We start from the raw sequence: 25,952 nt of genomic DNA, 5'->3' as shown, positions 1-25,952 counted from the left end.
CTCCAGGCAGAGTATATACCCACATAGCATACTAGAACAGCAGTTGTCAACCTGTGGGTAGTTACCCCTTTGGAGGTTGAATAACTCTTTCACGGGGATTGCCTAAGACCACCAGAAATATCAGATAGTTACATTACAATTCATACCATGGAAAAATTAGTTATGAAGTAGCAACATAAACATTTTTATTGAGTGTGTGTGGGGGGGGGTAACCACAACATGAGGAGCTGTGTTAAAGGTTCCCAACATTAGGAAGGTGGAAAAGCACTGTACTAGAAGCTTTGCCTTCTAGGATTGACCTTCATCACTGTCCTTAGGTTTAGCTATGAATGTCTATCCTTTTCTTTCTTATTTCAATTGGCATTAGTCTATTATGAAGAATAGCAATCATGCTAATAGTCCAGGGGACAAAGGGAAAAGACCGAGCCAGCACCTTCATTGCTACACCACTACTCAATGTGTTGGGCATTGTTGTTGTAAAGTCTTCAGCAGCAAATAAGAATTCCTCCTTTAAAGAATCCTTTGACAATCCCCTTTAATGGAAAACAAAGAATTCAAGAGTCAAATGGAACAGCTACAGGTGATGCACATAATGCACTGGCTGCCCAGAGGCTTCCCTCCCTTTCAAGGCAACTCTAGTCCTAGGTACCTGAGTTACGACTGACATGTATTTTGCATTAAGCTGAGGCTGAGTATCAGAAGGAAAAAGGTGGTTTGGCTGTTGGATGGGAAAAGCTGTGAATTATTGTAGGAATTCCCTCTTTTATCTTATTGTCCTCCTCGTCATCTTTGATGACCAGGATCAATATGGGTTTTCCAAGTTTAGAAAACTCCCTTCCTTGGGAAACTTCAAGATACCATATGACTCTGGTCAAACATGGGACAGAAAGAGATAGAACAGTGGGACCATTTTTATGAAAATTGTAGGTATGTTCTACAAACAAACAAACAAACAACAACAACAAAAACAGAAAACAAAACAAAACAAAAATACAGTGCTGACCTCAGGGACATCAGGGTCCATAGCCACATATGAAGGTGGTCCAGCTTCTCAGAATCAGGCAATAGTGCTAAAAGTATTTGCATCAATACATATGGCATGCCTTAGGCTGTGATCTGTCTATCTGTCATTTGTTCTACTGACCTTCTGAGCCTGCTTTCTATGTTCTCTGGGTAACTCTGTGAGTCACAGTATCATTAAGAGTTGCCTGGTTCAAGTTTGGAAATTGGAAACCTCAGACTTCTCTCCATAGGTGCAGCGAGATTGGAGATGAAAACATAAATTGTTTTAATAACTTGCATTCTTCGTAGAACTTAGCAAAGAGTCATTTTGAATAAGTATGTCTGATAATATGCTTTTGTAACATATTTCACGGTTCTCAACCTAAAAACTGCTACTGTTTTTTACAAACAAATATAAGACACACGCATGAAGCACACAATCTGTATGATAAAGCCATAGGAGAATTTGGTACCAGACTGCCATTTCACAAGTCTTACTGTAATTGATGGGACTATGGATAATTCCTGGAAGACAGTCAGAACACAGTATTCTGGGGACAGAAACTATAAGGCAAAGAAACAAATTTGTATATTGAAGTGGCCAGTGGTGAGGCTGGATGCTATGTGGGTCATATCTTGAAACAGATGGCAGGCTCTTGAATAGTTAAAAAGGAATATATTAAGGAACTGTCTCATAATCAGAAATAAAAATAGTTAAACTGGGAATCCCTTTTATCTGTCTTTCCCCTCCTCACTTTTCTTTTCTTTTTCACATTCTGTCTTCATGTGTTAAAATCAGCTGGCCCCAAACTGGAAATCCTCTAGCTTCTTCCTACCCTGTGCTGAAACCACAGGCATGCACTACTTGGCTCTTATATGAATGTTCATTTACTTACAGATTTTAAAGAGAGAAGAAAAACAGTGAGACTGAAAGGAATAATTTTTTTAAAAAAAATGAAGCTAGTTCTAACATATATCAATTTGCATTCATTTTTTTTCATTAATTTTGGATCTATAAAAAATAAGCAATGAACAAACAGCTAAATAGTTTCAGCTCTGAACTGGCATTAAGAAAAAGCATGCAAGACTGTTTCTTTCTCCTTGCAATACCCAGGCCTGCTGGCAGTGCTTGGAGCTTGGAAACATTCTTGCACATTGACTTTAGGAAGACTTCCAGGAGAGAGTTACATTAGAAAGTAGCTGAGACTAATTTTTCAGCCTCAGCTTCCTTGACTTGACAATAAAACTATCACAAAGTCCAATCACTGGGTAATCAATCGAAACCAGGAAGTTCTGGTGTTTTTTATTTTTGCATTAGTCTTTGTAAAGACAGACTGGAGGGGAAGAGAGTCTCAACCCAGGAAAAAGGCACTTTTAGGTTCAAGAAATAAAGCTGGGTCAGCTGGTCCTACATCCAGATCCTGCCACCTCACACACAAACCTGGTGGCCTTTTGCCTTGTAGGCGCGAGAACGCCACCTCCTGTCCTCAGGGTCTCCGTTGCCTACCCTGGCAGGGTTGCTAGAGTCGGGGATATCACGCCAGGCAGCAGCCTGGAGCCAGGTTGGAGGGATTCTCAGGCCGGGGCTGCACTCCCGCCCAGGCCAGCCGCCGCGGTCTCCCGCAGTTCCGCGTCTGCGCAAGGCCGAAGGGGCAGGAGCTGGGCTGGCCGGGGAGGCGCAGGGCGCCTTGGGAGCCAATGGGCGCGCGCGGGGGAGCCGGGCTGGCTGAGGCGGCCGGCTGGGCGCGCACTGCCGGGATGGATGGCGAACGCCTGGCTTCGGGCTCCTCGGAGCTGGCAGTCGGGGAGAGCCCGCGGGGCGGCGCCCCGATCCCGAGCGGCAGCGGTTCCTGCAGCCTGCTGCAGGCCGATGTGTTGGATCTGGACGAGGAGGAGGATGACCTGGAGGTGTTCAGTAAGGTGAGGGCAGGGGACATAGCAGTGGCCTTGGCGGGGGCTGTCTGACCAGGGAAAGTTCCAGGGTGACTCAACTCCCCGACAGATCCGGAGCTGGGGACAGTAAACCCAGACTGAACCAGCCGCTCCCTCCTCAGCACTTTGACCTTACTAGTGGCAGTGCCAAGGTTTAGGGAGTCTGAAAAGTTCTGATTCCCTACCCTTGCTTCCTCTTTCCATTCTTCCTAGCTTGACAGGGACATTCCTAACCAGGGCGGGTGGCTTGAAACTGCTCCTTCCCCTCAAGGCTTCTTGACAATCCTGACTTCTAGGAGAGCTAGTGACTTAGTGCAGGGAAGTGATTTTTGGTTTATTGTTGTTATGTGTGAATGGGAGAGTTGAGTCACATCCTAAGGGAGTCTGGAGACCTGTGACCATTAGGTGTAGAAATCTTTTCAGCAGGAAAGCAAGAGAGTAGGAGAAAGTCCCTCTCCCACCTGCAGAGCTAAGACTTTAAGCTGGGCAGTTACTCTAGTCCAACCCCCAGCGGCTGTGGGCATATTTCCTTCCCATTTGCCTTAGAATTCTTAGCCTCAAAGGCACTCCCTAGCTACTGTAATAGTTGGACAGAAATGGATTTATGGGCATTGACTTGGTGCCTGTGGCCTGAAACACGCGCTTTCTGATAGTTGGAAACAAAAGATACCTTTCTTGTGGCACCGTCCAGTGGCACAGCAATTTCTCTGCGGAGAGGTTAGTGGAAGCCCTGAGCCCAGTGGCAACATAGTATAAATGACTGAGTCCTCAATAGTTACATGTTACCCTGAGATGTTAAAACAGTGTACCTACTTAAAACTGCCACACAGAAGTTAGCAAGTAACCCACACATTGGGACTCCAGCCCAGAACTCAGAAACAGCATATAGCACCCCTTAGGGCCAGTGGAGTGCTACACCCAGCTGCCTTCTAAGTAGGCAGGTAGACAGACAGTGTATTACAGGTCTGTCTACTAGGCTTTTCTATTTATTTAGATTATAAAACTGGAATCGTATCATGTTTAGTTTCAATACTACTTTACATTTTTAATTAATTTTTGTTTGTGCACGTGTGTGTGTCTGTGTGTCTATGTGCACATGCCACTGTGCACAGGTGGACATCAGAGCATAGCCTGCATTCTGCCTTCTCCTTCCACCATGTGGGCTCTAGGGGATTGAACCCAGGTCATCCGGCTTGGTAGCAAGCCCCTCTCCCTATTGAACCATTCAGTGCCCCAACATTCTTTCCCGCCATTACACACATACTTGATGTTTAGATCCGTGTGGAACTTACACAATGAAGGGTGCGGTGTTGAGATTGGAGGTTGTATATCAAGATCAGCTGGAATTGCTGTAAACTCTCCAGGCAGCCTCTTTCCCCTAGGCAGGTATCCCTGGAGAATCTGTCTCAGGGAGGCCCTGTGGTCAGAGATGCCTCTGAGATGGCAGTGCTGTTTGTTTGCTTAGATCTATGGGAATGTTGGGGATGGCCAGAGTTATAGATGTTCTAGGTGAGAGGGAACTGACAGGCTGCAGGCATGAGCCATTTGAATGGATATTCCTAGTAAGTGGCCTAAAGCAGTACCAACGAGGGAACTCTCCCCCCAGGAATCCAGCCATTTGCTGAGGGTTCCTTTTAAAGGACATTACTGGAAGCTATACTCTCCTCTTCACTAAGATGGCTTGCCACATCTCACACTTGTACACCTGCGCCTGCCCTCCTTGCTGCTGCATAACTTCATCTGATCCCTGCCTAGAGAAAGTTAGGAACTATGCCCTTAGAAATTGAAAAGTCGGGATGTGATGACTGGTTACAGTCTAGAAGGGTAGACTGCTGGGAAAACATCCAGTTACTCCCATGCTTTCAAGGAGCTAAAGCTTTCAACCGTTAGCCACAACTAGGCAAGCACAATTAGGAAGGACGTAGTTGTACACAATATTCTTCTTCAGCCTGCCTCTCTTTGGATCGCTACGATTACCCAGCCTTGCCCGGGATTGGGTCTGCCTAGTACATATGAAGCCAACTCTCCCTGCCTCTTAGTACTTTAAGACTCACAACATTCACATTTATAGTCGTGCTTTCTCCTTAGACTGCTGGTGAGTATAGAACGCATGTCCCTTCCAGAATCAACCACAAGAATAAGAACTTCAAATTACTGAAACATTTTCCTTCCAGAATATATTCTATACAGATGGCACGTACATGATCTCCTGTAAGATGCTCTAAGCATTCTTAGGAAAAACATGCACTATCTGTTTCTTCCTATCATAGTCTTGAAGTGAAGATGCCAAGATAGGACAAACAAACTCTAAGTGGTAACATATATCACGAGGAGTGAAAAGAAAAACAAAGTGAGGGCTTGAGCTTTCAAAATTTCACTGAGCAGTCATTGATCCCAAGTGTAAAAATAAAAAAAAATAAAAAAAACCTTTGGAAATGCAGCAGGTATTGACTTAAACAAATAACTAAAGGAGATGCGAGAACATAACTAATTTTTCAGCCTCAGCTTCCTTGACTTGACAGTAAAACAATAAGATGAAAAGAAAATTTATGTAAATGACAGCAATCATTTGAAAATTGCCTTAGAACATGACCACAAAGAGAAGAAAGGAAAATATTAACCAATTCTCTACTCTTTTGCATACATAGACATGGTATGTGTGTGTGTGTGTGTGTGTGTGTGTGTGCATGTTTACATGTGCATGTATGCTTGTGGACCTGAGGTTGACTTCAGTTGTTTTCCATGGTCACACTCCACCATGTATTTTGAAGCAAGGTCACTCAGTGAGCCCAAAGCTGGTGCTTTATCTCCTCTGGATGGTGAGCTTGCTTCAGGGGGATCCCTTTCTCTGTCTCCCATGTGGGAATTAACAGGCAGGCCACTACCAGCCCCACCCAGCCTTGTACTTTGGTTCTAGGAATCAGAGCTCTAGTTCTTCTGCAGTGCAGCAAGGACTTTACCTGTTGAGCCACCCTGCCAGATTACATGCTCTACTTGTAGGGGAAAAGTTTTACCATCCTTTGAAAATAATATATATATATACATAAAATTGCCCTTATTCTTGCAACATGCCATCACATCTAGTTATTTTTGAGGATTAGGATGTATACCTCCAAATAGAATTAGTAAATATGACTTTAAAAAAAAAATACTAGACCAGGGCTGGAGAGATGCCTCAGTGGTGAACAGCACCCGGTCAGTTCCCAGAACTCATGTGAGATAGATCACAGCCACCTGTAACTCCAGGGTAATCTGGCCTCCATGGCCACTCCATGTCTGCACATGCACAGGCACACATATGTTCATGTGAATTAAAAATAAAATAAGTCCTTAAAAGTGGACCATGAAGATGCTCTGAAAGACAAGGCCCAGGAGTAGTCCTAGCTCAGTCTCTAGCAAGGCCACGGAATGGGCCATTTTGTGTTTTGTTTATAACCTTTGGGAATACAGAGCTGATCAATAATACCAATATGTATTCTATGACTATGGAAAGCATAAGATTATTATATGGGCAAAAAAGACATGTTTATTTTGGCAATGTTTGAAGGAATATCACATTCTTTAAGAAAAGGTTATTTTTGAAAGATAACTACTAAGATAATCACTCTTTTGATCACTATTATGGAATACCTAAGGCTAAGTCACTTATGAATAAAAGGAGTTTACTTACTGGTTTATCAGCTCAGCTGTGGAGGGGGCCTCCTGTGAATGCTATCCTATGGATGGAGTACAGGGGAAGACGGGAACTATCATATACCCAGAAAGGAAGCTGGAGGAATCAGGAGAGTCCCCAGTCTTGTTTTATATTAAAGACCCTCTTCAATGAAGCAAGTCTGAGTCCCATACGTACTCCTTTAAGTCTAAAGACCTCCCTGTAGATCCAGCCATCTTAGGGTTCCACCACCGCAGTAACCATACACTGACAAATATGAACCCAGAAAACAAAACTGAGACAATATGAAAACCACAGAGTGGCAAAGGGACATACTAAACTAGCCAACAAGTCTATCAAGTATTCACATAATTAGAAGATACTTGAGATATATATCTATATGTATATCTATCTATATTTGGAAATCTGTAAATTTCAGGTTGGTTTTCCCAATCTTTGTTTTGTGTAAGATGAGCTATCAGTCTTTATCCTGATAAAATCCAGAATTTATTTTTAATGCTTTAATTGAGATATTAGTGCAGGAATGATTTGTAGAATGTTTGGTCTGCATTAAGGAACAAGCAAGGTCCAGTGAAGCACTTAAAGTCTGATAGGAACAAAAAGGCTCTAGCATTACTCTGCTCTGCTGTTGAAGGCCAGAGTTGTGGAGAAAGGGCCAATTTCCTGACAGAGAAACACAGCTACTGCCAGCAGGGTTATAGCCAGGTAGGGAGACAACACGGAGCATGCTCTCTGAGTCCCCTGTTACCTTCCTTGGATAGCATGCTTTTGTTTTACCCCCAGGGAAGCTGCCAAGGTGAGATTATCATGGGGGCAAACCTTCTAGTACAGAGCACATTGATAGATAGAGCCTGAGGCTGAAAATGAAGGATAACTTGGTTAGACCATACATAGCACCAAAAGGTAGCGAGTGCCTTCAAATAAAGATTATCACTTTCTATCTTTCATTTCACATGTTCATCTAGAATGCAGCCTACCACCCTTCTATCAAGCAATGGGATCTATGTATTTCCTGCAATCTCTGGGTGGGAAGGGTATGACCATCTTGACCAATATGGTATGATGGAAATGGTACTGCACTACTTCTAAGGCCAGTTCACAAAAGGAACCACAGGGTCTTTTTTGCCCAGTGGGGCACTATCTGAAAAGTCCATCCACACACTTCCTTCAGACCTGTTATCCTGTCGGAAGCACAGCAAAAGGGCCCCAGTTGGTAAGACTACACTGAGGTCTGTGTTCCAGACAGTGGCCTAGGCAGAATCTCAGGTGCCATGCAGCCCTGGATAATATGGGAGAAGATGTCTGTATTGATTGATTTCAGAACCTGACATCCCTGTTGCTTCAGTCATCTATTCTTCTTTAACACCAGTGGGGAAAACTCAAGCCACCACTGCTGCATGCTGTTGGGATTCCTGAGCCAGCAGACCAGAGCATAGTAAAACATAGAATATATTATTCTATATATAATAAATATAGATATTGGATAACTGTGTTTCAGACTGTTACATTTTGGATATTACATACTTATTTTGAGTTGGTGGATATTGAATTAATGGCCTTATGCATGCAAGGCAAGTATTCTACCAATAAGATGGCTATATTCCTAAACCCCAACTGATACACTTTGGGATGGTTTCTTGCATAGCAGTAGCAACTATAACAGTTACCAAGTCTGTGCAATGTCACCAACGTTCCCATCTTGACAAGTTTTATTAGTAGTTTTGGGAGCAGGCTATGTCATTTAATTGGGTTGAATATTAGTTAATAAAGAAGGTTCTAGTAGTCATTATAAGTGAAGATACAACCAAGGCACAGTGTTCGTGGTCAGGATCAGAGACCATTGCCTGTATTTGAAATCCTGGCTCCACTGATTAGAAAATTAGAAAATTGTTTCTCTGGGAAAGGACACTGAATGGCTATGACTCAGATGAAGACAAACAGTAAATATGAGGATTAAATGAATGTCTCCGCCCCCTCTTTCCCTGAGGCCTGCTTCTGTATTGTGTCTCAGAAAGATGAAAGCAGAGGGTAAAAGCAAGGGAGAGAGGAAAGGAGTGGGGGGGATGAGGAGAATAAATGACTGTAGAGCTGGTCTAGAACTATTTATATTCCGCCCACTGGAAATCCCACTCTGTGCAGTCACAGCCCTCTTATATGCGAAGAGCTCTTGTGGATTATTTCATAAGAGAAGGAAGGAAAGAAAAGTAAGAGATCTCAGCGTTCTTTGTTTGAGATAGCATTTGCGATCCGTTATAATATTAAACATTAACTTCACACTCAGTTGGCTGAGAACTTTTTATAGGACTGCTTTACAGGTAAGTATTTCATATGGATTTTGGTGCCTGGAAGATCAATACATTCAAATACCACAGCACGGGATCTAAACAAATATCGCTTTTTCAAGGTCACAAGGAGTATTGACTATGCTATTACCTGAACTGCCTGTGGGCTCCTCTGAGGAGGTTCCACCCTCCTACTTCAACAAGGGCTTGGGGAGGCATCGCTAGACCTGTGTCAGAAATGACAAAGAACTACTGTCTTACCTCCAGATGTGGATGCTATATGCATTCTCTGGAAAGATGTATTTAGGTAGAGTCTGAGAAGTTGTTGAGGCTTATTTCTGAACCAATACCATCATCTTCTGGTGACACTGGAGTTTACAATAGTTTTGTTACAGCATTGCTCTCCCCCTTACCCCTCACCCCCTGTGCACTCTGAAGGAGAAGAGCCATAGTACTTACTGAGGTTGTGTTTGGGTGACCATGACTGTGAAGGAAGTCTTCAGAAGAGGGAAGGTACTTAAGCTCAGGAAACACTTAGGCTTATTCTTTACTCTTTATGAAGAACTAGTGTGGGCTGGGTGAGTTAAGTGGTTACAATATGAGGGTCACAGCAGGACTGTGGAGCCAAATATCAATGAAGTTTCAGTTTAAAGTTGAGGTTTTTAAGTGTTTGTTTCCAGGGGCAAGAAAGGCTTCCCCAATGCAAGTGTACAGTTCTGCTCTGGCAGTTGGGGGTAGTTGGGAGCAGGTGAGCAGACACAAACACAGAGCAGGAACATTGGGTGGTTTTCCCAATGCAAGCATTACAGCTCTGAAGGAAAAGGTATCCTGGCAGTCTGGAGCCAAGGAAAACCACAAAATCACACTGCACAACAACCTCACATAAGAGTTTTATAAGAGGGCAAAAAAACCAGGAAGAGAACTGAACAGAAGACAGGGTTTAAGCAGGGTATCTTGTTGAGTGGAGCTTTCCAGGGTGGCCTGGGATTGGAGGGATCGTGTGGTCTGATCATGGGACAAGTGCAGGGGTTAATGTTTATTTTATTTTGTTTCATTTTGCTTTTGTTCCTTTCTTTTGTTTGTTTGTTTATTTGTTTTGTTTCTCTGTAGTGCATGGCCATTCTCCTGCCTGAGGGCTAGGAACCTAAGGTAAGTCTGGGAGTTGAGGCCTGGCCATTGGAACTCCTCAGGGGCAGGGCCTGGCTGGTCACTCAGGTAGCCTGTGGGTGGAGCCTGATGGAGGCAGTTTCCAAGGTTCACAAAGGGAGTCTGCCTAGTGCAAGGAAAGCTGGCCTCTGCTGATGGAGGTGGTGTGAATGGCCAGTAAAGTTTTCTTGCTGCAGTTTCAGAAATGAGAAGGATTATACAGTGCCAGTCTGAGGCCTAAAATGTCACTAAAATGTTAGTAAAAGCTGGGTGATTAGTGGTCCCAGAGGAAATCAAGGTGTGACTGTTGAATTGAACTTTCTCACCAGTAAGAAGGGGTTAGAATGGAATTTTAATATACTAAGTTAACTGGATGAGCACTGGAAAAAAAACAAAACATAAGTTGATGAACCTGCCTGTTTCTTCAATTTAATGTCCATGGGAAGAAAGATCCTTCGATTCACTAATTCTCAATATGGCTCTTTGCAAGCCTGTTATTATTGTTGTTGTTTTTTAAGCAAAGAAGGATTTATTTTGGCTTACAGCTCAGGAGGGGAAACAGGCCTTTAAGGTGGGAAGGCACATTGGCGGGAGCACAAGGTGGCTACTATGATCATTGCCTCTGCAACCAGGACATTCAGAGCAATCTGTTCTCTCTCCCATTTAATTTTCTGCTGTGTGTGTCACGGTTTCTGAGGAATCCAGGACACCATGACCTGTATTTACCTTGCATTTGGGCACTACTTACTCATATCTGCCCATATCTCAGAAAAAGTTCTGTCAGTTCTATCTTTCCTTTCCCACTTTTCAGTTAGTTGTGTGTGTGTGTGTATGTGTGTAAAAGCATACACGTGTGTGTATGTGGAGGTCCTAGGTTGATGCTTGGAATGATCCTTTATTATTCTACTTTATTCCTTAAGATAGGCTTTCTCAATCAAACCCAGAGCTCACTGATACAGCTACCCTTGCTAGCCAGTTTGCTTTGGAACTTCCCTACTTCTTTTGGGATTACAGTTGGGCTTCCATGGCCACCCTGCATTGATCTGGGTTCTGGCCATTGGAACTCCAGTCCTCTCACTTAAAGGGCAAGTCTACTCATTTAATCACGGAGCCATGCCCCAAGCCAGGTTTTTATCTTACCTTTAGAATTAGTTCTGCTTTGGCCTCTCACTGCCCCTCTCTGAGTAGTTACTTATGTGGTACGCTCTGAGAGTGATTGATAGAGCCTCGGGGTTTTTACTCCCCTCATCTTCTGCCTCTCTTCCGGAGTGTGCTCACACACTGGACGCGTGGGCAGCTTTCTGGTGAGGGTTCTTGATAATCAGGACGTGCGTTCGCTTTCTTCTCTTCTCCACCCCCTTTTAACTCAGTGTCCTGGGGCTCAGTTGTACATCTTAGAAGCTGTTTTAAAATGCAACTTCTTAGAACCCATTCCAGAAAGGATGGCTGAGCATCTTCTGGAACACGATTCTCTCATGGTGATTTCCATCTGTTCCCTTGCCCCTCGTGAGCTGACTGTATTTTTTACTTCTGTGTAATTATTGTTGGAGTAAGAAAACAAAATTCTTCCTGCTGTTTATGGTGCAGCTTAGAATTACCTCCTCTCAGAATTACTCTCCTACCATACATACAGTTAATTCTTTTCTGTTCTGTGCTCTCCATGACACTGTTGGGAATGATCTAATACCAATAAATTCTGCCTTAGAAACACATACTTTTCCTTCTCTATAAAACTTTTATTGCTCGCCTGTTTCCAATAATCTAAGATCGTTGAAGGTAGGAGAGTATGACAATTAAGTACAGAATGTTTGGTATTTAGTATGCATTTGTATTAGTAAGCGATATGGATCTTGACATTTTTAGACTCGTAGACTCAATTATTAACAATAATTCGCCAACGATTCCAGGAAAGTCAGTTTGCATGGTATTGTTTTTTTCCAGTCCAGATACTAAACTAAGAAGAAGGAAAACGAATTAGGCTTAATCAGTGCTGAGTAATGTTATTTCCAGATGGCAAAGAGCTGGGTTAAGTCTGGATTTTGGATAAAGTCGCCTCCATAATGCAAGGTGTATAAATGACAGGAGAACCATCAAGGGACTCTCCATTCTTGGAAGAGTAAGTCACTAGCACCTGACTCAGAGTGCTTGGCTAGAAGGCTGGAAGGCAGCTCTGGATGGGAAGGAGGAAAATGGTCAGGGATGGCTAGTTTGCAGAGCAAATCTGAAGGCTGGAAAAGCAAGTGCAGAGAAGGACAGAGACCTCCAGGGCAGCGGTTGTCAGCCTTCCTAATGCTGCAACCCTTTAAAACAGTTTCTCATATTGTGCCGACCACCAACCATAAAATAATTTTAGTTGCTACTTTATATAAAGCTGTAATTTTGCTCGTTATGAATTATAATGTAAATATTTGATATGCAGGATGGTCTAAGGCCACCTCTGTGAAAACTCTCTTTGGCCTCCAAAGGGGCCAGGAACAACAGCTGTACAGGGAAGGGGCAGCCGACCCAGTGTTTGTTTCTGTTTACTCTGGAACAATGTAGAATTTTATTACAAATACTTTGGGAAGCTGCTACCAACATTGTTTTGACTTCAGCATCTAAAAAGACTATCTCATTCTCTGCAGTTTCATGTTTTCATCCTTAAGGGACATAGAGTATCCCCAGGCACATCTCTAAAGTGAAAGCCTGTTGCAGTTTTCCAAACAGCCACAGCGATAGAGAGGAACCTCAGATGCCCTAGTGCTCAGAATGTACCTGCTACTTGCGTTTGTTTATTTGTATTCTGTACTTTCTGAAGAAGCCGCACAAACAATGTTAAGCATTGACACAATCTCTTGAGATATATACCTCTCTGTTAGTTGGTGAAAAAATTATGTCATGAAAACAAGTTGGTGTTAAGAACAGAATATTTGATTAACTCTGGTAGTGTATGTGTCAACAATGATGAGCGACACAGCATCACCTAAAGTGTCGATAAGAAAAGGTAAATAGAGTTACTGACCGATACATAAAAACCACCAAGACACAGTGAGATAGGGAAATTTAACGAGTAGTATTTAAAATTAAGAATATTTTAGTCAATTTATAATTTTAAGTATTATTATTAGTGCATGTGGGGGAGTAGAGGTGCCCTTGGGGACAAGAAGAGAAGGTATCAGATCTTATTGATCTGCAGTTATGGATTATTGTGACAGTCCGTGTTGTGAACTGATTCTTCAGTCCTCAGGATGAGCAGTGAGTGTTCTTAATTGCTGAGCCACATCTCTACCTCCCTTATTTTTAATTTTTACTTTGAGAAATGCTAATATATGATGTTCTCTCATTCCTCTTATAGGCCAACTTTACTGAGGTACATTTCACATACATTAAAATTCACCCATTGTTCTGAGGGGGATAGTTTCTTAAGTCAGTTAATTGAGGGATACAGTAAATGTAAACCACTTTCAGGACATTTTTTTGTGTCCCCAGTAAGATCTATTATAGCATCTAGCCAAATCTACCAACTAATCTACTATTTCATTTCTTCAGAGGTGTATTTATTATGAGTAGAACCATACCTGATATGGAATCTAACATCTGACTTCTTTTATTTGGCTCATCTTTGTATTGTTTTACTTTGCCTGAGTCAGCCCTCTTTATCTGTCTCAGGCTGGCTTCAGACTCTCAGTCCTTCTGTGTCAACTTCTTGAATACTGAGATTACAGACATATGGTCCCATGACTACTGTTCTGTAATATTTTTGAAATGTATTTTTTATTGTATTTTTAATCACCATTTTAAATTATTTATTGAATTTTTGTTAGATTTACCTTTGTTTGAGACAAGGTCTCATGTAGCCCAACTTGACCTTGACCTTAGAATTTTTTTCCCTCTTTCTCCTCTTTATTAGACTTGTAGGCCTGTGCCATCATTCCTGGCCACATAGATTGTGTGTGTGTGTGTGTGTGTGTGTGTGTGTGTGTGTGTGTGTGTTTTAAGAAGGTAAACAGCTTCCTTATTTAAAAGGAAATGTGAACAGTATAAGTCTGTTGCCAATTAAAATGAAAATCTTACTATTTATGACCAAAAACATGTTAGATTCTTGGGAGATGAGTCTTCAAAAGAAAAAGAAGAAGAGAAAGAAACAAAGAATCCTAATTGTTTTCTCATACAAAGGCAAAATAGTTAAATGTAGATGTCTGTTTCCATTTCTTGAGCATCTTCTGTTTTCACTAGGGTATGCCACAGTACAACAATCTCAAGGCCTCAGTGGTTGACTTACACAATAAACCTTTATTTCTCACTTGCTACTCTGCCTGGGGTGAGCTGTGATTCTCTGATAGGCGGTGAGTCCACCCCATAAGTCTTCTACATTTTCAGTCCGTGCTAAGGAAGTGACTGATAACTAGGGCATGCTGTACTTCTGTCAGAGGGAAAAGAACACATCCGCTGATGGAAATGGACAATGGTTCTGGAATCTTCTGTTCAGATACATCCTGCTACCCAAAGCAAGTTTCTGTCAGACTTTGAGGTCTCCTATGCTGAAAATCCTACCCCACCACCACCAATTCTAGTCTCCTCCTGGCTGCCTTAAGATCAAGATCCAGCATCATGTCTGCCTATAGGCTGCCATGCTTCCTGCCATGGTGACAATGGAATAAACCTCTGAAACTGTAATCCAGCCCCAATTAAATGTGTCCCTTTATAAGCACTGCACTATTCATAGTGTCTCTTCATAGCAATAAAACCCTAAGACAATGAGAATGCCTGAAAGTCTAGTCCAGTACTTTTCAACTGTTTTGTTGGTTATTTCTTTGTTAAAGCTCTTTATCCACCCACACGCCCATCCACCCATCCACCCATCCATCCATCCATCCATCCGTCCATCCATCTCCTCATCTCCTGTCTGTTCCTTCAGCATTTACCTCTTTTTGCCTTCGTCTTGTTAATCTCATACTGTACTTATCCTGTTTTGTTTTTATTTTGGTTTTTCAAGACAGAATTTCTCTGTGTAGTTTTGGCTTTTATCCTGGACTCATTTTGTAGACCATGCTGTCCTCAAACTCACAGCAATATCCTTGCCTCTGCCTCTGTAAGTGCTGGGATTAAAGGTGTGCTCCATCATGTCGAGCTATTTTTTTTTAAATGGATACTGTAGTACTATGCTGATAGTCTAGGTGGGGGATACAACATGACTAATTAGTTCAGGATAGAATAGACCAAAACTTCCCATGTAGTCAGAGGAGGCTTTGTAGGGTGCTTTTAATTTGGAATAAGTAGAACATATATTTCTCAATTATTAGTGAGAAAGATAGCGAAAATTTATGGGTTTTTTTTTCTAAATGCTATACCTCATCCATAATTGCATTTTTGAGTGGGTCATTATGTGTAGTATGCACCAGTTTATTTAGAATTACTACAAAATGAGACCATTGAGTGTGCCTATTTGAACTGTCTGTTTTTTCTAGTATGTGTATAATGTATATTAAGTCTTTCCTTAAATGATTTATAAATGTGTGATATTTAGGCCCTTTTCCTGGAAATGTCCAAGACCACATCTCTGTTTAGGGGACTGGTTTTTAGCTTATTATATTATAAGATTAATTTTGCCGATGACTTAAGAGAATAGCCCAAGGGCAATGCCAGAAACAGTTCTTAGCCCTATGCTCCAGCTGAGTGTGCAACATTGTGTATCTGTAGGATTCATACCGCCAGCCTCTTTAGAAGTTCTCCTGGTTAGAGTATTTTTCCTGGCTTATTCTGTTTCCAGTTAGTCATCGCTGAATCCACAATTGGAAAATTGGCTGATGCTTCCGGTATGATTCCAATCCCCCAGACTGGCTTTAAAAAGGCTGTTTCAGTAGGTCTGTTATCATGTGCAGACTTAGCATTCCTGGAGTAAATAGCATTGAAATGATAGAACAGTATTTGTTACTGAGCACACATGTAGATTACAACCATTAAAAAAAAATCCTAATTTGTACTTGTAAAGTCCATCAGAATACTGCAAGAAAGCTAACAGACTTTCCCCCCATTAATCATGACTATATCTTTGTCATACTTAAATGAACCATTTTTTAACTGGTAAGATGAGTTTTCTGCTGAGGATATAGCTAAGTGACTGAGAAATTGCAGAGCATAAATAATGCTGTGGGTCCAATCTCATTATTACAAAAAATAAAATAAGTATGAATCTAATAGAATATTCTATTGCATTTAAAATGTAGACAGTATACATACTAGGTAGTTATCTATACAATATCTATCATATAAACAGGGGTAGATATGGTTAGCATTATTTTTATAAATAAAGCTTTATTAGAGCACAGGCTCACATATTCATTTATATGCTGTCAGAAACCAATTTCCTATTATAACAGCCAAGTTGAAAACTTTTAACAGAGAACAGACAGCCTAAGAATCCCCAAATATTTACTGTTTCGTCTATAATTGACAGAGATAATGCATATAACACTTTCCAACAAATATCACACCCATCACGTATATTATTAACTTATTATCTTCTCTTCACTACCCCTCCATGATTTAGGGTAAAATATTACTTTTTCTGAGAGTTTGCAACTGAAAAAATGAATGTCAGAAAAGCCAAACTCTGGGCTAAACTTGAGCTGAGGTTATCTCTTTTTGAATTCTTGGATTTTTTTTTCCTTTTCATGTACTATGTCAGAATCTTGTGTGTGTGTGTATGTGTGTGTGTGTGTGTGTGTGTGTGTGTGTGTGTGTGTGTGTTGCTATGATATAATTCTTGAGATTGACCAATTTATAAAGAAAAAATATCATAGATGTGGAAGCTGGCTATCTCCAAATCAGGAAGCCTCATTGCGTGAGGGCCTCCTGCTGCTCCGGTTCCTGAAGGAGTTGGATGACCAAGTGGGTATGTGCCAGCAGAGTGCAGGAGGCAAGGCACCGAGTCCCTTTGATCATGCTACTTGCCAGAGAACTTACATAGCCCTGTAAGAACCACAGGAATCTCCTGATAGAGCAGTGTGCAGATCAATAAGAAGGCTCAGTGGATAAAAGCCTTTGCTATTCAAGTCTGATGACTGAGTTTGATCCCCAGGACCCACTGTAGATAGAGAGAACCAAACCCTAAAACTTGTTCCTTGACCCCTACCCATGGTTGCAGTGTGCGTCCCCAACCCACAATAAGTACAACATTTTTAAAAGAGTAGGTATGTTCATGGCCTTCCTACTGTGTGATCCCAGGTTATATATGACCTTTCTAAAAGACTGCATATGAGAAATTAAACTTCAGAAAAGTCAGTATCTCATGGCCTTTCAATATCATTACACCGGTAATTAAATGTCTGCATGAGCTTGGGTAGAGACAAAGCATCTTGTAATTATATAGCATGGTTTTTTTTTCCCCCTTGAGGAGAGAAAACTGTGTCAAGTAAAATTATGCAAAAATGTCTTTGTTCAAAATGTTGCACAAAAGCCCAAGGAAATGCAACCGCATCCAAGGCAGCACTGTTAGGAAATTAAAAGATAAAGGAAACTGAGGAATGGGTAAATGAATTGTGATATATGCACACAAGGATGTATACACCACCTAGAAATGGAAATTATGTCAAACAAGATTAGAATGTTGTGTGCTCTGTTATAGAAAACGGCAGTGGTAGCGTTTCCTCCAATCGTGTCTTCAGCACTCTTCCTGGGCCCCTCTCATTTATTTTTATTATTATTATTATAAGCAGGCAGATTGGAAGGATTTGTAAATCAAAACACAGCTGGCAAGCCTAAATTTAGGTCTATCAAGATGAGTGTCCCTCTTTACAACAGCTTCTCAAACTCCTTCCACTTGACGTTGCCTTTTTTTTTTTTTTAAACCAGATGTCTCTTGGTGTTCCTGTTCCTCGTGCCTCAGCAATTTTATTTGCATGGCCTTTTCATGCCAGTATTCTGATTTATCACACTTCTCACACTGATTTCTCTTCCCCTTCTACTTGTAAAAAGAAAATCGTTGTTTGCGCACAGATGGCGGATGCGATTTAGCATTATCAGAGCAATTCATGTTATATTCATGAGAGATCCCCTAGTAGCTTGTTAGTGAGAGATATTAAGAAAGGACACTTCCTGGAGAGGTCACGTCTCACCTTTAAATGTATTTCTTTTGGTGTTTATCTTCTGAACATTCAGTTACTGACATTCATAAAATCCCGCCTGGATTTTAAATTTCGGTTGTGGATTTCATTTATTTCAGTTGTAGCATTTGGAAACTAGGAGTGAGCCAGAGGCCTCTCGCGGGAATCATAACTGGAGCTGGGTGTGACCTACAAAAAAGGAAACCAATGGCGCAAGCAGCTTCATGGAGTGTCTCCCTTCCACGCCTCCTTTTACCCTTGGGTATTTACTATCTACAAAGCTAAGAGTGAAAACGCTGTATTTCACTTTCCTAGCGCTCCTATAACAAGTGATCGGCCTACTAGGCGTTCCAACAATTAAAAAATGATGCATTCCCAGATCTGGAGGCCAATACATCAAGAGTAAGGCTTCTTCTTGGGCTGTAACTGAAGGACCTATGCCATTCTCCTGGCCTGGGCTTATTCATAGCTGTCTCGTCTTTCTTCCCCCATGCCGTTTACAAGAATGCCAGTTATATTAAATCACGTGTCACTTTAATGAACTTACTTTACTTTTAGTGATTTGTTTTTACTATTTTCATTGCGTGTGGGGTGTTGTTTGCACAACAGGGTCAGGAGTGGTGGTGGCATGGTGATGATGTGGGTTCCCATGGAAGCAAGAGGCTTTGGATCCACTGGAGCTGGAATTACAGGCAGTTGTGAGCTACCTAGTGTGGGCACTGGTATTCTGAACTCAAGTCTACAGACAAGATCAGTGTAGGAACTCTAGGCCAAATGAACGTATTTAAACAGGTCCATAAAGATCCTGCCAAAGGTAGAAAGATAGCTCAGATGTTAAAGTTTAGGGATTTTAGTTTATTTCCCCCAAAACCCATGTTTACAAAAAGCAAACAAACACTCAAACCAAACAACAAAAAACCAACCAAACAAAAACAAAAACAAAATCTAGACTTGCTTACATGCATAGAGCGAGGGAGCTTGGGACAGGAATATACTCTGAGAGCTCTGGAGGAAATTATACCTATTGTTCCTCAAACATATCTACACCCCCATATTAGTGCATCCACACATACATGAGCAGGCATGAACACATAGAGACTCACAAAGCCCCTCTTATCAAATAAAGTCACATTCAAAGGTACTAAGTGGTAGATTTTCAAAACATGGGTTTGGAGAATTTGGGGATTGGCAGGCACAATTGAACTGATAGCAGAAACAGTTACTGAACCAGGCATAGCAACAGGTAAACCTGCATTTAATTTGTTGGCAATTTGGCCAATTTTATAGAATCATTTCAGAAGTAGCTTAAATGTTTTCTCTAACAGTGGACTGCTGCTTTGGAGCAAAGATAGAACACAATGAATTTTGCAGTGCGTTTGGCTTCTTTATTATATAATCAAATTTTGGTTTTCTTGGTAGTGTGTGTGTGTGTGTGTGTGTGTGTGTGTGTGTGTGTGTGTGTGTGTGTGTTTTAATTCAGTTGGCAGTGGGGAGGGTATTAAATTTAATTCAAGTAGAGATTTGTCATAGAGATCATTTCCCTTCTGCTGTCATGTCAGGGAAAATTTTTAAAGATGTTTCTCTAGTGCTTAAAAGATTGTAAGAGAATGTATCTGTTTCTAAATTGAGGGAGAAGAAGGAGAGGGAAGGAGAAAGAGATGGTGGAGGTGAATTCTGTATTAGATAAGAATGTATGTGAAGGACACATTTCCCAAATCCACCAACTACAAAAGGCTAAACACGTTGTTAATTGCTTCTGTGTATCTTTTCAAACACTAATACCATCAGTTATTTGTATCAAGGTACATTTTTTTAGTAATGTCAGCATACGTTCTTTTATTTTTGTGGGGGAGAACAAATCTAAAACACGTTGGAGAGTTGGTTTTATTGAGGTTTCAAGAATGTGCTTTGAGGGATTTGTAGTAATTTAAATCCTTCTCCTGAAATCATCCATGTTGCTAAATTTTCAGCCTGTAATTTTCTTCCTTTACTGGATGTAGAAGCATATTTTTATGATACTCCCCGGCTTGCATCAGAATTCTGAGCCTTCATAAACCAAGCCAGATCCTTCCCACTGTATAAAAGGCTACATTTGAAGCAGAGAAAATAGAAGTCAAAATTACTTAGTAGGTAAAAAGCAGTGGGTTGTGGTGAGCAGAGTGGGTGGGCACAAAGAAAGCTGGAGCACAGGGTTGTGTATAGTGTCAGGGAAACTTAAAGGACATTTGCATACCAAATTAAAACTTGTCCGTTTAGAAAACTACTATTTATATGGGATGGGTTTTGAGAGAGGTTTTGCACGTACTGGTGGGATGTTTATTTGGAAGCTCTAAATTCTGTTAATGCCTTCTTAGGGTTGTTACTTAGCATCCCATATTTTATTGTAGACAATTATCCCTTTTTGTCACAATCCTTTAAAATTTTATGTTTAGCTATGTAACCTTGATGAGCTGAGAAAAACATAAAATAACAAAATGTAATTCAAAGTCCCTTGTTGAACGGCCCCAGGGAGCCCTCTTAACTTACCATCATGGAGTTTTTCTGCTTCTGAATATGAGCATATACAATGTGATCCCAGCAATCAATATAATTTTATGATTATAAAACCAAATACATTGATTTTTAGAATATTTTGAAAATAAAAAAAAATCACACAGGAAAGAATAAACCTGAGAACATCTTTGTTAGGGAAGAATAAATGTTAAAGATCTATTCCTCCCTAAATCCCCCAACCTCAAAAGTTAGATGAATCTGGGCTAACTGGGACAACATGAGAAGCCTCAACATCTGAAGCATCTTATGTTAACTTTTTTTTTCCGTGGGGGTGGGTGGGTGGGTATGGTTGCTAAGTTCATTCCCTATCCATTTCTTTTTCTTCCTTCTTTCTTCCATTTTCTTTCCTTGGTCAGGCATATAATAAACAATGGAATCTAGCTTGGCACAGGTTTTATGACTTTTTTGTAGTATTACCTTGGGCTTAGTGGATAGGAGTGTTTAGTACTCTTACAGAGGACTCAAGCTACTCTTCCCAACACCCACACTGTGTGAGATGCAACCACCTATCACCACAGTTCTGGAAGATCTGACATCTTCTAAAGGCTTCTACAGCCTCTTCCATTCACATGCACATATTCTGCTACACACACACATACACACACACACACACACACACAGAGAGAGAGAGAGAGAGAGAATATAGCATTAAAAGGAAAATAAGTGTTGCAAACATAACAAGCCTAACTTTTGATTGTTTAACTATATTCTATTATCTGGGTACAGTTTATTTTAGCCTATCGTATAGGAAGAAATTATCTATCTCATTCAACATTTGTTTTAGGGAATTTATTGTTTCTGTATTTTTGTGTATCTGATTAACCTAATTAACCATGGAATTTACCCTTTACTGTTTAGTTCAAATCATGCCTGGCAGGTTTGGTAGGTGCTAACAGGTTTGGTGCCTTGGTAAGGCCACTCTGCTTCCATGATGGGGTTTTGCGTGTGTGTATACATACACACCACACACACACACACACACACACACACACACACACACACACATACACACACACACACAGGAAAAGCAGAAAGTGGAGAAGAAATTAGTCCTCCTGCGCCAGCCTCACTGTTGGGTTACCAAAGCTATTTATTAAGACTGTACTTTCATAACTCAATCCTGTCTCTTAATATTATTTCATTAAGGAGTAAATTTCAACTTATATTTTAGAGATAATGCAAATATTTAAAGCAAAGGAGTCCTTGAAAGTATATGGCTGTTTTTCTTTTATCATTTTAAGGTAGACTTTTTGAGCAAGCATGGATTGAAAAGAAAAATTTAATATCCATATAAAAATAGTTACCAAACACAGTAACGATGAGCCCAGAAATGCTTTTTGCTTTTGTCATATTTTATTAATACTGGTAGCATCTCAGAAGTTAAAAATTGTTACTATTTCTTTTGAAGTCAGTTTTATATGACTGTGTGTGTGTTATGTGTGCATATATGCACATGTCTGTGTGAATGAATATGGTGTGTGTGTGTGTGTGTGTGTGTGTGTGTTTGTACTTTCAAGTGGAGACGGGATGTCAGTGCTAGGTGTATTCCTTGATAAGTTTCTACCTTATTTTTATGAGTTGGGTTTTTCCATTGAACCTGAAATTAATCTGTTCAGAGAGGAGGGCTGGCAATGAGCTGCAGGGAATCACTTCTGTCTGCCTCCCTGGTCATGGGATTACAAATGTGGGCCACCCCACCGCACCTGAATTTTATGTGTGCGCTGGGGATATGAACTCAGATCCTCATGCTATACAGCAGGCCCCTCCCTGAATGAGCCATGTCTCCTGTGTCTGATGTTAACTTTCTAAGTGCTTTGTCCCTTAGGATGCCTCACTGATGGATATGAACTCCTTCAGTCCAATGATGCCAACATCTCCTTTGTCAATGATAAACCAAATCAAGTTTGAGGATGGACCAGATTTAAAGGATCTCTTCATTACAGTTGATGCACCAGAGAGCCATGTCACTACAATTGAAACTTTCATCACTTACAGGATCATAACTAAGGTAACTGCTGAGCGAGCATTTTCCTGAATGTCATTGGGCTCTCTGAGGTTCTGGGGCTTCTTGGTCATGCTTCCCAGTATTGCAGAATGATGTGAATTGACCTTGTTTTTTATTATTAAACCATTTTTAGGTAAGAGATTTCAACTTACACGCCCTTTCCTTGGTTCCTATGAAATTTGATATTTGAATTGACTTAATTAAGTGGCCTCTTTTTTTAGTTGGACTGCTAGGAATAAGAAGCTTTAGGATTTTATCATAAAAATGATAAGTAACCTGGTGTGGTGGGGCATACTTGGGACCCCAGCAGTTGGAGGCAGAGATGGGAAAAGCTCTAGGTTGAGACCATCCTGGCCAATCAGAGAGTTCAAGGACAGCCTGGGCTTCATGAGCCACTGTCTCAAAAGCAACACCCCAGATGAGTAAATAAGTAGATTAATGCCTTTGGAAAGGAAGAGTTTGGCTTCCTAATACAGAGATCAAGTCAATAAAAACAGGACACATTACATTTTATCCTGATAATTTTTCTGAGGGTTACAAAGTGTAATACTGTTTGTTTCTCGGATAGAAGCAAACTGCCTCATGTGGCTTGCATGTGGAATGCTTGCACAACAATGCAAAGAGAAATTGATTGGAAAGCCAAGCCTGTCATCCTTTACACAAAGAAAGTGAATGTGAGATAAAGCAAAACTAAATATGTATAGTGTGTTTCATTAAGTCCTTTGTATAAGAGTAATTTATGATTTCTCTTTGCAAGCTAAAAATCTTCTTAAGGCAGGCCTACCCATTACCAGTGTGGCTCTCCAGTGTTTGAGAACATTGCTTTTAGCTGAGAGGTTTCAGGATCATACCTCAGTAATCTCACCTTTCAGCACAGTTTCCACACTATGGCCCACTGTGGTTCCTGAATGTATATATATCGACTCTCATTTCTTCCAGTACAAAACGCAGCCCCATGAGCCATGTATCATGAGCTCAGTCCAAGGACAGCTCTGCATAGGAGACTTACCTCTATTATCCCCAAGCCCTGCTCTGCTCTGCTCTGGCAGAGCTTCTACACTGTAAATGTTACAGGTGCCTCTTGGTCTCATGAGTCTGAGTATGCCATCTGTCTGAAGTCTCCACCTCCTTAGATGGAAAGAATACTATTTATATTTCAAGACCTAAGATATCAGCTCCCTAAGAAGGCTTCTCTAGCTGCTCAGTGCCTCCCAGCTTTCCTGTTCTTTCAAAGGAACCCTTAAGGAATATAAATTATCAAGTTGTTACAAAAAAAAAAAAGAAAGATAGAAAGAAAGAAAGAAAGAAAGAAACAAAAAATGTATCCCCAGTCCTTTTATGCCTCATAGTTGTTAAAGATAAACACCTGAGATACTAGCTAGTTTGTAATCCAACCTAGTGTTGCTCTGAGAATCCACTTAGGTGAAGTGATCAATGTGAAACATTTAGCCATGTGCAGTAAGTGGTCTATAACTGCTTTCTACCTCTTAGTAAGTACAAAAGTGTATGTAGGTTTGTATTTATTCCAAGGGAGTCTGAGCTTTTTAAGGAAAGGGCTTTTTGATATATTTTATTAATTTATTCATATTATATCTCAATTGTTATCCCATCCCTTGTATCCTCCCATTCCTCCCTCCCCCCCTCCCATTTTTCCCTTACTCCCCTCCCCTATGACTGTGACTGAGGGGGACCTCCTCCCTCTGTATATGCTCATAGGATATCAATTTTTCAATATAAGTTTTTATTTTTATTTTTATGTGCATTGTTGGTTTTGTCTGCATGTCTGTCTGTTTGAGTGTGTTGGACCCTGCAGTTACAGACAGTTGTAGCTGCCATGTGGGTTCTGGCAATTAAACACAGGTCCTCTGGAAGAGCAGTCAGTGTTTTTGTTTTGTTACAATTTTTGTTAAGTATTTTTATATACATTTATATTATTACACATATATACAATAAATTACCTACAACAAGAACCACGAAGCAATCAGGAATTATATACATATTACATTCATACTGTTTTGGCTATTTGTATTTGGCAACCTTGAAGAAAACATCTTTCCTATCTTGGTGTGTCTAAATTTCTGAATGTAAATCAATCTCCATCACATCTTGTCATTATCAACTTAAAACATCTATCTAGACCTAAAAACATTTTAACTCCTAAATAACTAAGCTTAATTGTAAAACTAAACTATTCTTCAACCCCATCAGAGACTTGAGAAGGAATAAAATTAGTTATCTGAGTATACAGGGAGTGCAGGTTAGCAGCTTCCAAAATGAGAAGATGACAGAGATGGTTTACTGCCTGAACAGTCACCCAAATTTTTCTATAATATTGGAGCATTATCTTTAGCCTTCTGGCTCAATGTATCTGACAAACATACATGTGATAAAGGAACTATTTAGGACTTGCCTACCCCGTCTTGGCAGAGTTCGGCTGTTGACTCTGCCTGCATCCAAGCTTGCCTGTTTTTAGGCAGAATCCTGTCTGTGGTAGAAACAGGGACATTTTTCCCAGTGGCTAGTTTACTCTACCACTGAGCCATCTCTTCTGCCCTGCAAGAAAGGTTTTAGTAATTTGAAATATAATTCTTAAGATCTATTTAACTGATAATTTAATTATTTTGGTAAGTGAATGAGTAAAGTCTTCGTATTTTTATGGTATCAAGAGGAGTTTCAGTGAGGCAGCACATTGAGTGGAGATTTCTTGATATGCGTCTTGGGCATTTTAATCAATCTCTCTCTTTAAAAAAAAATCTGTTTCTTAATATGTAAATGAGATCACAGCACTAAGTTTGAAGACTTTTGTAGAAAGCTGAATAGACTAGTATATGAATACTGACCAGAGCAGACCTGGGTTTCTACTGCTAAGACTGTACATCTTCACAGGATCTGTGAAACAGTTATTTTCCCATCATTTGCATTTCTCACACATACCTTCTTTGAGATACCCAGGAGACCTGATTCTGATCGGTCACATACAGTGAAATTTCTATATTTCTACCATAGCTGAATTACCTTCACTTAAATTACTTCAGAGTTTCAAGAGAGTAAGGGCAGTAGTGTGCGTGCATGTGCTGCAGCACGTCTGGATGTTAGGACAGCTTGAGGTCGTTGCTTCTCTCCCTTTTCCATACAGCTAGTGGGATTGAACTCTGGTTGTCTGGCTTGGTGGTGGGTTTTACCTACTGAGTCATCTTACTGTCTTCCCAAGTCATGTCTAAATGAACTTTTTTTATAGTTGTAATAAAGACATTACATTAGGATGTATGATGCAG

The 25,952-nt window shown here is 40.7% G+C and overlaps 1 protein-coding gene across 1 annotated transcript in view; it reads left to right on the top strand.

Moving 5' to 3' along the window:
* The first annotated feature begins 2,716 nt into the window (after positions 1 to 2,716).
* SNX7 (sorting nexin 7) overlaps positions 2,717 to 25,952 on the top strand; it is an 88,021-nt gene continuing 64,785 nt past the window's right edge. The window contains exons 1-2 of the mRNA XM_084755765.1: positions 2,717 to 2,922; positions 22,498 to 22,680. Of these exons, the coding sequence (XP_084611891.1) occupies positions 2,761 to 2,922; positions 22,498 to 22,680 (345 nt within the window). The 5' untranslated portion in view covers positions 2,717 to 2,760. The remainder of the gene's footprint in view (positions 2,923 to 22,497; positions 22,681 to 25,952) is intronic.

Source organism: Acomys minous (genome assembly GCF_964271855.1).
Source record: "Acomys minous genome assembly, chromosome: 14".
In the NCBI taxonomy this organism is placed as follows: Eukaryota; Metazoa; Chordata; class Mammalia; order Rodentia; family Muridae; genus Acomys; species Acomys minous.
This window is presented reverse-complemented; position numbering and strand designations above follow the sequence as displayed.